Raw genomic sequence first — 13,695 nt, 5'->3', positions numbered from 1 at the left:
TTAGAAGATGGAGGAACAGGCACCATGTTTGGCTGAGAGGCAAAGGTGGAGTCTGATACAGGAGGAAGAGACTCTGGATCTGGAAAAGAGGAAGAAGCAACTGTAGTCAGAGGGACTGAACCAGTCTCTGCAAGGGAGGTACTGCAAGACCGGTATTTGTGGGTGGTAGGGGAGGAATCAGAAGGAGCAAGACAGGGGTTTAACTCTCTTTCTGAGGTAAACACAGTGGTGCTGCAGGTTGGCTGATCAACTCCCAGTTCCTCTGGTTCCAAATTTTCCTGCTCAGGCAGGGGACAAAATGGTTCCAATACCTGCAGAAACACCAAAAGCATCACACTACAAACTAAGTACAACTTTTAAAACATCCACTCAGAGGAACAGGGCTGAGTGACAAAAAGAGAAACAAGGATGAGTAAAAAATAAAAATACAATTTATATAGACAGGAACTCTGCAGGCACAAAAAAAAAAGGTGCAACCCCAGAAGGAGATCCTTCGCATGCAGACATACATGTTAACACACCGTTATCAAATCAGATGTTCAGTGTCCTAGAAAAACCAGAGAAAACCATAAACCAGCTGTGAACGGTTGCCATGCTTTAAGACAACGCGGAGAAAACAGGGTAATGATGTCACATGCATAAATTTACCATCGGGTTTAGGCCCATAACCACTATATTTCAAAACACTTAATAAGGCCATAACTGCAACTGGGATTGAAACATTTGTAGAAAACATTTTATTGCTTCAGCATTCAGTCATGGGATTGGCAGATGTAAAAACCAGAAAGATTATTTATCTTCAACTGAGTGATTGTTTCAATGTATGTGGAAAAGGGTTGTGCAGGGTTTGAATCATTTGTTGATAATGACACCTAGAGAACTAGAGAACTTAAAAAAAAGTATTCAATACAACATCTATATGAGGAGATAGCCCAATAAGTGGACACCAAAGTATTTTGAAGATTTCAAAGCATTTAATCTATTCTACAAAGTATAAAACAAAATTTGGAGCAACTTATAATTCAACATGACGAATTCTAGTTTTTTATTGTTGTTGTTTTTTCTTAAGCTAAAACTGATCAGCCTCTTGTGCTGATGGTTATCATTACTAAAACCACAGTATTCATTACAGCAGGCCACAATTATGACCTGTTGAACTGTAACATTCCCAACTCTGCAAAATCTTCACTTTGGCAAATTGTAAACCAAATATTGCACAAAAAATATTCTGCCACTGGTCTTTAGCTGTAATCAAAAATGCTGAATAACAATGTATTATTTTCAAGGACTGAGAAGCAGATTCTTTGCTATCTAGAATGCACCCGTTTAAGAAAAAATAAACAACTGCATGCACATAAACATAAAGATCAGACCTTGTTTAGGCCCTCCATCACCATGTGTGGCATGTGCTCGTTCAGCATGGCCGGAGATATGATGACCTCGTTGAAGGCCTTGTTGTCTCCCCACAGCGCCGAGTAGGTCGGCTCTTCCTGGCTACAGCTACAGAGGGAGACAGAGGGAGTCACAGTTTGTCATGTTGAAGAATGCTGTCAACACATCGCACCACACAACACAACACGACACGAGGAAGAAGCTAGCTGCAAGGAGCAGACACAAAAATAGATCAATAAGTCAAAGCAAAGTGGTGAGATTAACTGCATAGCAACTCAAGGTGAACTTTTACAGTTTATTTGTAAAACAATAGCAGGAGTTGTGACTAAGGAGACATTTTAACCACAGGAATTGCAAGAACATTTGTGAAATTGACTGATAACAATACAGTTTATATGTTTCCAGAATTCTTACATTTAAATAGTTTAAAAAAATAATGAAAATACATTCTAATCTGTATAGTCTGAGCCCAAAAACAGTAAAATGGGATCTTTTAGTATTACTTGAATACACCCACAGCTTTCAAAGATGTTTTCTCACCATGTCTCAGGTGGATGGTTGTGCACCACGTGGATGATCCTGCCAGGAGGGTAGAGGGGGGTGGAGGCTGACAGGGCAATACTGAGGTCACTGGGGTGTAGCCACAAGCGACTGCTGGGCGGTGCTGCCGGCTGTGACTGAGGATCATCATCCTCTACTGGAAGCTCTGATTTGGGGATGCATTTGGTGCCTCCCGCGATTATCCTCCACTGTTGCCAAGAAAATGTACTGTTGTTACATAGCTTAACAACCACATGTATTTTTAGAATCCCATCTAGGGCTGGGCGATATATCGGGATTTCAATATATATCGATATATTTTCAAACACGATATGGTACGAGACAATATCGTTTATATCGATTTAAAAAAAAAAATAATAATTTACAATACAAAATACAGAGCTTTTTTTTTTTTTTTACATTTTTTTTTTAATGATTTTGATATAGCTTATTTTGTGTCAAATTGACTTGAATGTTTTATTTGAGATTTGCACAAATGTTTTGTTATTTGCACAACTGTCAACCTCAGTGGAAAAGTCTGCCTGTTACTGTCTACATTGTATTAATTGCACAGTGTATTTTAATTTAATTGTTATGCAGGAAAGGGATATTTGTTTTATTTTATTCAAGAAGCATTTTTATTCTATATATGCAGGCAGTTTATTTTTATTTCATTTGTTTTTTTTTTTTTTCCAATTATATTTTTATTTGTTTTTAGCATTTTAAAGACATACAGGACAAAAACAACAAAGCAAAATCAAGACAATAAGAATTAAAAAAAAAAAAAAAGAAATGGTTACCCAAAGTAAAAGGACAACTTGTAAATCAAATACATAAATAATCAAATCAAATAAACCATGGTCATAGTGCATATGTGTCTCTTTATGTACACAGAATCCTGGCATGGCCAGCCATGCCGGATGAATGTCAGAGGTCCATGAGCGGTTGCCATATTCTGAGAAAAACATCTCCCTTATTTTTTAGAGTGTACGTGCGTTGTTCCAAACGCAAAGTGTCATTCAAGGTTTGTTTAAACAGGTTAAATGTAGGGGGTTTGTGCTGGTTCCAGTTGAGTAGGATGCATTTCTTTGCTATATAGGATATCATAGCAATCCTCTTCGTGTGTGTGGGGTCCAGTGTCTTGTCCAGTTCTGTACCAAAAAGGTAACGTATTGGTGTACAGTCTAGAGGGGTCTGTACAACCTTGACAGTTAAGTCATGCACAGCTTCCCAAAAGTGCTGTAATTGTCTGCATTCCCAAAAGATGTGCATAGTTGACCCTATGCATGCTTTGCAGCGATGACATCTAGGGGATGAGTTAGGAAACATCTTACTTAGACGGAGTGGCGTAAAGTACATCCTGTGCATAAATTTATAATTCTGTTCAATTATCTTGTTACAAGACAGTGAAATAAAGACATTCCGACACATACTATCCCACTGATCCTCACTGAGGTCACATCCCAAGTCCCTTTGCCAGATATTTTTGAGTGAGGTCAGAGAAGAGCTATGATGGTCTAACAGAACACTGTAAATCACAGAAATTTTACCCTTTAATGATTTGGAGTTCACCAAGATCTCCTCTAGGTCTGTTAACCCCAAAGATAGTCGACCCTCCCCTTTCAGAGTGGTAATTAAGTGGCGTAATTGCAAATATTTATAAAAATCTTGTTTCGGGATTTCAAATTCTGATCTTAAATCTGGAAAGGATTTGAGTGTGCTTTTGGTGAACAGGTGTCGGAACTGATATATACCATTCTCCTTCCACTTTGCAAACAGGGATTTTCCAATCAATGGTGGCAGATCTGGGTTTAACGATAAAGGGGCAAGCCCAGAGATTCTGTCTGAGACTCCACAGAACTTTTTCACATCTTGCCACGCCCTAAGAGTGTTACAAACTACATAGGTTCTTGTTACCAGGTTTAGCGTGTTTATATCGTTGATAAATGGTAGCGAGGTTATGGGTGTAGGGAGACAGAGTTCTTCTTCTATATCAATCCAGTGAGCATTATCACGTTTTTGTACCCAACCAATCAGGCCCTTCGTCTGGGCAGCCCAGTAGTACATCTGAAAATCTGGCAGTCCCAGCCCACCCTTTTCTCTGGACTTTGTTAGAGTTTTAAAAGCTATCCTAGGAGAAGAGTTTTTCCAGATAAAGGAGGTCAGCATTTTATTTATGGACTTAAAGAACGATTTATTTAAATAGCAGGGCAGTGACTGAAATAAATAGCTGAAACGTGGTAATATGTTCATTTTAATTACATTAATTCGCCCGAGAAATGAAATGGGGAGCATATTCCAATGTTCTAACTCGTCCTTAATCTTTTTAAGTAATGGGACAAAATTTACCTGATAAAGATCTTTGAGTTTAGGAGGCACATTTATACCGAGATATTTAAAGCCATTCTGAGCCCAGGTGAAAGGTGAGACGGTCTTGAGTTTGTGAGAGACTGGGAGTTCAATAGTAAAGCGTTGGATTTTGTCAGATTTATTTTATAGCCTGATATCATTCCAAATTTGGTGATGAGGTCTAACACGGCTGGGATCGATCTCTCCGGCTTGGTCAGGTATAAGATTATATCATCAGCATACAGTGAAATTATATTATTTGTTTTCCCAATATCAATCCCGATAATCTTTTCACTGGCCCGTACGGCTTCTGCTAGTGGTTCAATCGCCATGTTGAATAAAAACGGGGATAGAGGGCATCCCTGCCGACAGCCTCTGTATAAACCGAATTTTTCAGTGAGGGTGCCGTTAATACATATTTGAGCTTGCGGGTTGCTATACATAGCCCTAATCCACCCAATGCACTTCTCACCTAGATTAAATTTCTCCAGGACGGCAAATAGATATGACCACTCGACCCTATCAAACGCTTTTTCCGCATCAAGTGATACCAGTAGGGCTGGTTTGTTGTATAGGGCCGAGTGGTCAATCACATTAAGTAACCTCCGAATATTGTCAGAGGCGTAGCGTGCCTTCACGAAGCCAGATTGGTCAGCCTTGATGATTTTGGGTAAGAGGTCCTCAAGCCTGTGTGCAATTAATTTCGATATTATCTTAAAGTCAACTGGAAGTAGCGAAATTGGGCGAAATGAGGTGCATTCAGCAATGTCTTTGTCCTTCTTATGTATTAGTGTAATTATCGCTGTCTTCATGGATTCAGGAAGGGTTCCATTTTCAAAAAAATCTGTGAGCATGGGCATAAAAAGGGGCTCAATTTGCGGCCAGAAGGCCTTATAGAACTCTACCGAATATCCATCCAAACCTGGAGTCTTTCCGGATGGCATTGACTTAATTGCGTGTAGCACCTCATCTGAGGTGAATGGAGCACTCAGCTGTTCCTTCTCGCCCTCCGAGATAGAGGATAAAGATAAATCATCCAGGAATGCATGGATGTCCGTTTCGGAAGGATTCTCTGACGTGTAAAGCTGTTTATAAAAGTCAAAAAATGAGGACTGTATTGTTTGTGTATCATATTTCAATTGGCCTGTCGCATTACGTATGCATTTTATTGTTCTGTCCGCGCGTTCTTTTTTAAGTTGATAGGCTAGAAGCCTGCTGGGCTTATTACCGTATTCGTGATATCGCTGTCTAGTGAAGAACATGAGTTTTTTAACATGTTCAGTTTGGACGAGATTAAGACTAGTTCTGACTGCATTTAGTTTCTTCATATTTTCATCCGTAGGCGATTGTTTGTGGGATTGTTCTAGATTGATTAACTCCTTCTTAAGTTGTTCTGTTCGTTGAACGATAGTTCTTTTCTTTGCAGATGTGTAAGAGATCAGTTGACCCCTGATTACAGCTTTAGCTGCATCCCACATTATTGCTGAAGAAACAGGGGAGGCTGCGTTGTCCTGTCTGTACTGTTCCAGCCACCTTCTAATATTATTGCAGGCTTCGATACTTGTGAGAAGTGAAGAGTTAAATCTCCAATGTTTAGTCTGGTGCATCTGTTGAGGGAGGGATAGCTTAAGATGGACTGGAGAGTGATCTGATATAAGAATGGGCCCTATATTACACGAAATCACAGATGAGAGATGTTCCTGGGGTAAAAGAAAAAAGTCTAATCGAGAATATGATTTGTGCCTAGCCGAATAGAAAGTGTAATCTTTCACTGTGGGGTTAAGTTCCCTCCACACATCAACAAGACCTACATCATTCGAGGCTAACCTCAAAGTCTTTGATGCATTAGGATTGGACAATGTGGGTGAGGATTTATCCAGATTACCGTCCATACAGCAGTTGAAGTCTCCAGAGATCATTCCAAAGTCTGTGTTATATTGGTTAAATAAGGTGATCATATCTAACATGAATTTAGGGCGATCTTCATTAGGTGCGTAGATGTTAAGCAGTGTTAGTTCTCGCCCATATAGCATCCCTCGGATTAGTATATGCCTACCCTCGTAGTCGGTATGTTGATCTTTAAAAATGAAAGGCAGATTTTTGTGAATCAGTATTGCCGTTCCTCTTTTATTGCTAGTGAAGCTAGAGAAATATACCTGCCCAACCCAGTCTCTCTTAAGTTTTTTGTGCTCCTCATTGGACAGATGCGTTTCTTGTAGAAAGGCCACTGCTATTTTTTCCTTTTTCAAAAATGTAAGAACTCTTTTCCGCTTAATTGGGTGACCAAGGCCTCTGACATTAAACGTAATTACGTTAAGCGTGCTAGACATACTAAGATTGGCATAATATCTTGACCGTGCTTGACCATGGTAAAACAAAAAGACAAATAATAAAAAACTAACATACTGTTAAAGGAAAAAAAAACACAGGTAGAGTATAAGGGGCCCCCCTCTACCCCCCCCACCCTCCCCACCCACAACCCTAGCCTAGTCCCCAAACGACAAGGCAACCCTATAACAACAAGTAACACCCTTAACTTGTCAGGCAGGTAGCGATTAGCTTCCAACAACGCACAATTTGTTTGTAAAAAACGGAAAAAATGCCTTTGTGCAGAAAAAACAGAAAAAAGAAATAGGCTAAAAGTAAAAAAGGATAAGCTTAGCTTTCCTAGGTAGTACTATGCTCTTGTAAAGAAAAAATGCAGGTAAAAGAAAAAAAGGAATAAAATAAATGAGGAGGGGCATGTCAAAGTGGGCATCAGTTTGGCAGGTGCTGTCTAGTGTTCAGGTTGTGCTTACCACAAGGACCAGACTAAATCAGGGGTCACCAGTAAGATAACCGAGTGGGGTCGTCCCCAATTCAATCCGTCCCGCACAAAAACAGATATATATACGCACACATATGTATATATATATTAAAAAAAAAAAAAAAAAAAAAAAAATTAAAAAATTAAATAAAAAATAAATAAATATATATATATATATACACACACATACATATATATATATATATATATATATATATATATATATATATATATATATACATACATATATATAAATATTAAAATAAATAAATAAAAGAATAAAAATAAATAAATAAATAAGAATAAATGTGTGCTGATTTAAATCATAAGAACAGGGTGTCTAGCCCTCAACGCTTTCCCCTATTCTATTCTTTTGTTTTCAAGACAACTCAAAGCTTATTTTTATTTGTCTAATAATATAAAAAAAAAAAAAAAAAAAAAAAAAAAAAAAAAAAAAAAAAAACCCGGAGCCCAGCCACCTGTTATCCACGCCCCTTCACCGCTCCATTACCCACTCCTCTGCTTACCAAACCAATAAGTAATAATAATAAACCAAGATGTCAGTCGATACAGGCACTGTTAGTGTTCAAAAATAAAATGTTACATCGACGACTTGACAACAACCAATGTGTACCTGCTATTTATTGTCCATGTAAACCAATGCCGAGCAAATCAGCTTAAGTGGCAGCTAAGCCTGAAAAAGTCAGATGGTGGTCCTATGTTTATGCACGCAGGCTAGTGCACTCACCCCATTCCATGTATTAAAGGCAGTTCAAACCTGGCCATGTGCGGCTTTTCCAGCCGTGATGCTGCGGTAAAATTCCTCAGCTTCTTGTGGAGAGGAAAAAAGGCGAATCCTCCCGCCGTGCAGCACCCTCAGCTTGCACGGCTGGAGATGAAATCCTCGAAAGGCTCCCATGTCAATAAACAGCTTCTTGACAGCGTTGAACTCCCGTCTCTGTCGCATCGTTTCTGCCGAGAAATCCTGCGCGAATGCGAGCTTTGATCCGTCATGTGTGATGTCCCGCTGCTTCGTGGAGCGCAGAACGAACTCCCTGTCCTGGTACTTGAGGAACCGAATGAGGACGGCTCTGTTGACGTTGGGATTTGCTGGGGCCAGCGTGCGGTGGGCTCTTTCCAGTATGAATGATCTATCAGGCTCGGTGCCCAGCCACCGGGGTAGCATGTCATTTATAAAGTCAAAAAGAGGACGCTTACCCTCAGCTCCCTCCTTAAGACCAAACAGCCGAATATTTTTCCTCCTCCCACGGTTCTCCAGATCCTCTGTCTTCTCCTCCAGGTGAGCGAGTCGTCTCGTTGCCGCAGCCAGCGCCGTCTCGGTCTTGTCCAGCCTTTCCTCCGTCTCGGCTATGCGAGCCTCTGCCTCCCCGACACGTTTTTCATTAGCCGTTACCTCTCGTTTGATTTCACCCAGGTTGTTCTCCAGCACCAGCATGGAGCTCTTCAGTTCCCCCAGTTGGCCGTTTATCCCATCCAACTTAGAGCCGAACTCAGAGCGGAGCGCTCTCAGCTCCGTCAGCACGTCGGCTACGTTAGCCATGTTAGCTCCGTCGTCCTCGGCCGGCAGTGTTGTCTTCGCGCTTCGTGAGTTCGTTTTGCGAGCTTTTGCAAAAATATCGCACTCCTTGGCTGCTGAGGGTTTTGGCATAGTCTGTAACCTATAGTTGGTCAGGTTTGCAAAAGTTTGGGGTGGTTTTATGTGCGAAGTTAAGTGGAGCCTTCACACTAAGCAGCCATCCAGTTCGGGCTCTCTAGCGCCCCCTATTTCATTTGTTTTATACATTTTGATATTGTGCAGACCTCTTTTAATAAAGGTACCTGTGTGACATTTGGCACGAGGCTTTGTATTAAAACTGACTGTTTTTTTTTTTTAAGGGTTTGTCTCAGAAAAAAATGAAGCTAACAGAGATGCTATGCTATAATGCTTTGGGGGAAACCCCAATTAAGGCACAGAAAAAATATCGAGATATATATCGAGTATCGCCATTTAGCTAGAAAATATCGAGATATGACTTTTGGTCCATATCGCCCAGCCCTAATCCCATCATTGTATGTTTTCTGAGCAAATGAACAGAAGCTTCAGACATAGCTTAGACACTTTGACTTTTTTTTCTGTGTCAGATGCTTATAAAAAAAAAAAAATAACTAAATGATGCAGCTAATAATTGCAGATAAAACTATGGATTAGGATGTTTGGAAAGTGATGTTTGTTTATTTAATGACGCTACTTCTTTGATTCCTTTGTACAGTTGCTCTGAGGATTAATAAAACTGCTGCTCTGCAACACTGTTAATTTGAGTGTTGCATTTCTGGCGTACTCTGTGCCTCGAGGTCCAATCTAGTTGGATTTCCATGAACTCCAAAATGTGGAGTTGTAGAGCTACATGGGTAACCCTGTTGACTTTGAGTGATACAAACAAATCTTCAATCAGACAACTGTTTATCATCCATTGATATCCCACATACGTTGTAGGATTTAAATTACCTTTGGCTTGTTACTTTTCTGTAAGACTTCCAGAAGATGTCGTCGGAATCCCTCAAGTTGTGACAGGCCAAGCCTATGAGAGACCAGAGGCTATTGTGGTAATGCTGCAGAAAGACCAAACTGCACACATCGTATTAGATATGGCAAAAGAGATACCTTGGTACCAGGTCTTTTCCTAATACCACAGATGTGACAAACTCCTTGGAGTACTCCATGGCATCCTCACTGGGTAAACAAAAGACAAAATTAATTTAGAAAAGGATGACTATTAAGAAACATGGACACATTAATGGGTGGGGGATGGTTGAAAAATATATTGTCCGTCCGCAAACATTTCCAAATCACATTTCATAAATTAACTCCACCGTTTCTAAAAGGCACTTTCTATGTATCGTCTTTCTACCTGCCACAATTACTCTAGATATTATTACACTGTGTACTTTTGAATGTCTTTATCAACAATTATAAACCCAGGCTCCGCATTTATATGGGGCAATCAGGGTATATAATCTCTGACAGCAGAACCTGTATAGGATTTACTATCATACACAAGGCACTTCTGAGTCAAACTGGCATTTAATAACTTCCTGAAATGTGAACTAAAACATGAAGTATGATCATTTCCCATTCAGACTGACTTACCTAAGAAGGCCACCAGGTGGAGAGTAAGAGTAGCAGTGAAGTGTTGGGTACCTAGGTCTAAGCAGGAAGGACAGAATAGCAGCTGTGCCCGCTCCAAGTGAATGCCCGACTATCACCAGTCCGTAATGCATGGTGCCTTTACTCTGTAAGGGCCAGCCAGAGCCATTACATTCACAACAGCACATGTTTGTTTAACTTGCCTCCACAGGTGTTTGTGAAAGAATTGTTTCTTACACCAGCATTCAGATAATATGAATACAATTAATATGATACATCTCGTGTTGCATTGAATAAAACACTATGGTGATGCCAAGGTACATTTTAAAAACAGCATTGTTAGCAAGATAGTCATCCTTTACTCAGTATACTGAGTCACATACCAAGTCTCTTCCAAAAGCTTGTGACAAGATCATTTCCTGCTCCAGTTTCTTCTTAATGTATTCAGCTGAGTAAACCATTCCCTTGATAGAAAAAAAAGGAGGAAGTAGAGAGAGAGAGACCAGCAAGAGGCACAGAAATGCGGACAGGAGGTCTGTGTCATTAATCCCTTATTAAAATGTTCATAGAAATGATTCTGAGAAATGTCCGTAGTGCATGTCACATGTTTTTGTAGGAGAGTGTCTGACCTTGTGGCCGAGCCAGGTCCCATGCTGCTCTTCTACAGGCAAACGTTCAGAGTCCCCGGTCAGATCAGTCAAGGCATCCTGAGACACATGAGACAAATTAAGAATCGTACAAAGATGAAAGAAAGCAAGGAACAATTGAAAGCAAAGGATCGTCTAAATAATGACAAAGAAATTAAACACCCCATTTATCCAAATCTCTCATTATGTAATCATTTTTTGACTGTAACAGGGAGTACAAGACCATGAGAGAATGGTGTAGGCTGATGTGGAGTGCATGCAGAGAGACTAATTTTAGCTTTATATTAAATTAATTGTTCTGTGGTTTGGTGGTTAGCACTGTTTCTCCACAGCAAGGAGGTCCCTGGTTCGACTTTGCATGGACTCCCTGGTTTTGCAAGGGTTTTCTCTGGATATTCCAGTTCCCTCCCACAATCCAAAAACCTGGAGTAAGCAGGAATAGATGATGGTTGGATAAATTCAATATGGAGCTACACTAACAGCCAGGACACCTAAAGATTGACATATTCATTCAAATGTTGAAAATATGCTTCTTTAATATCTGTACTGTAATTGTAATATCTGAATTAATAGCCATATTCCATTCAACAGACAATCTGTTTTAATTACACCTTAACAAATAAAATAAAATGGTGATTAATCCCTTAACTGCTGGTTCAGCTCAAGTTTAAAACTCGACAGTAAACGTGTTCAATGATTACATAAAGCATTGTATAGGACATTTCTCCCCGAGTGGACAGTCACGCTCTTGCTCTTCGCATGAAGGGTGTAGGAGTTTGAGAACACTGCAATGAGCCACGAGAGCTTTACTTGCTCTGGAGGAGTTAGTGTTGTGAGGTGCTGAGGATGGTGGGGTAAACCAATACTTTGAGAAAAGTAAATGAATATCGTGACAAAAAAAAGCAGATAAGAAACATATAGATCACCTTTGGTGAAAGGGTTCCTCGGATACTAATGACAACTTTCTTCTTTGCATGATCCACTGCCACAAAGAATGGAGTCTCATAAACCTGTGTGAAAGATGCAGATCAAAGAGGGAGATGGTCAGAAAATCCGACGAACATGCATGTGAAATATAAATCAATAATAAAATAAAAAAAACAATGGCACTTGAATATTATAAAACCTTTCTAAGCAGATATAAAGTTTTCGATTAGCATGAGCATGGTGCAACTCCAGAATAAGATGTGCTCCCAGATTTACTCTCTTTGCATTTGGTGAAAACTTTTTTGGCATTGAAAAGTAGCTGCCCCTGCTTCGTGCCTGTCCCTGTTGCATACTTTGCATACAAACTCAGGGAGGAGACATTTCAAAATGATTTAAGTTCAATATGCACTGAACTTCACTGCAAATTTTGAAATAAAAAAAAAAAAAAAACGAATTAGACCGGCTTTTGACCTGGACGTGGCTGTGATATTTACTGTGCATGAGACGCTGCAGTTGCACAACAGCTCAAGGAGAGTGTGTGTGAAAAGAAAGCTATTCCGTTCATAACAGAATGTTCTGATTGCCAAATCATATTATGCAATTCACTGAACCACTATTTTCTTTTACTATTCTTCTATATTTTATTGTTTTATTTGTTGCACAAAACTTGTTAATTAACCACATTTATATAGGGTTTTTTCTTTAACAATTGTCAACCACTCACATTAAAAGTAACATTCATACACACCTTCATTCAGCAATTCTAAATTTAAGTTTTTTTTGGCCCCAACGTGCTTTTTTCTTATCATACATACACTCATACACTGATGAACACATTGCTTCATCTCTTGTCAAAAGACACTTGTACTATGAAAGCCAAAGATTTAACCATAAACCTGACCTACCCGTACTTTGGGGACCATTTAGGCGCACCACATTATAAGGCGCAATATGAATGAACGGGTCTATTGTCATACATAAGGGCTAATAGGCGCATGATAAAACGTATATAAAGTGAAACAAAACAGTCTGGTAAATTTAACTTTATTCTACTCATTCAATATAACTCAGAATATCGTTCAGTTGTAACTAATACAAGAAAAATACACTCACATTTTAAAATCATCCGTCTTCCACAAATCCACCAATAAAAAGTGGAGGAGGTAAGCGCCGTACTACGTCCTGTTCTGTTTGGTTCATTGTTGGCAGCGATAGCAGACAGCTGAAGTTCGTTTGAGGTTGGAACAACATTTGATTATAATTGGATTATGATATAGATTTGAAAATTGGGTTTACTCTAAAACCCTAACGTTGGCTTGACGTCTAATTATAGTAAGGTAACATTGACGATGTTGGATGATGGTTGCTTGCCAGCACAAATTTTTTAGCAATCTAACGTTGGTTGTTTGCCAGCATAATTAGTTTTCTAACGTTGTCTGACGTTGGAACCCATATCCGACAGACTTTAATGTGTCAGGTGGGAGTGGTCCGACAATCAATTAAGCGGAGCGGCTTCGTCGTACTAAGACATCTTGACAGATTTTTGAGTGCAGTGTACCACATAAAATTGGTTCGAGGTCAGTAAGCACAAAAAAAATCATGCATAACGCGCACCTGATTATAGGGCGCACTGCTGATTTTTGAGAAAAATTAAGGATTTTAAATGCGCCTTATATTGCGGAAAATAGTCACAGCCACAACTCCAACATGCTGGCATGTGATTGTCTACATTTCAAGTGTAATTCCCCAAGTGGCTAACAATCTAACATTTGTCAAACTATTTTCTTGGGTAAAAGGTTTTCAGCAGATATTCCAGACGTGGACAGTAGATTGCAGTGATATGTTGCCAATGGGCAAGACAAAAAAAAAACACCAAAAAAACCAACTTG

At 39.5% G+C, this 13,695-nt stretch overlaps 1 protein-coding gene across 4 annotated transcripts in view; it reads right to left on the bottom strand.

Moving 5' to 3' along the window:
- Positions 1-13,695, bottom strand: part of dagla (diacylglycerol lipase, alpha) — a 56,140-nt gene that overhangs the window by 7,229 nt on the left and 35,216 nt on the right. For all 4 annotated transcript variants that reach the window (XM_061742615.1, XM_061742633.1, XM_061742625.1 and 1 more), the window contains exons 11-18: positions 11,806-11,889; positions 10,862-10,939; positions 10,616-10,696; positions 10,236-10,378; positions 9,750-9,818; positions 9,594-9,666; positions 1,933-2,141; positions 1,374-1,500 (exon numbers count right to left, since the gene is read on the bottom strand). In XM_061742615.1, the coding sequence (XP_061598599.1) occupies positions 1,374-1,500; positions 1,933-2,141; positions 9,594-9,666; positions 9,750-9,818; positions 10,236-10,378; positions 10,616-10,696; positions 10,862-10,939; positions 11,806-11,889 (864 nt within the window). The remainder of the gene's footprint in view (positions 1-1,373; positions 1,501-1,932; positions 2,142-9,593; positions 9,667-9,749; positions 9,819-10,235; positions 10,379-10,615; positions 10,697-10,861; positions 10,940-11,805; positions 11,890-13,695) is intronic.

Source organism: Cololabis saira, chromosome 2 (assembly GCF_033807715.1).
Source record: "Cololabis saira isolate AMF1-May2022 chromosome 2, fColSai1.1, whole genome shotgun sequence".
In the NCBI taxonomy this organism is placed as follows: domain Eukaryota; kingdom Metazoa; phylum Chordata; class Actinopteri; order Beloniformes; family Belonidae; genus Cololabis; species Cololabis saira.
Note: the sequence above shows the minus strand (reverse complement) of the source record. Positions and strands in the feature narration are given on the sequence as shown.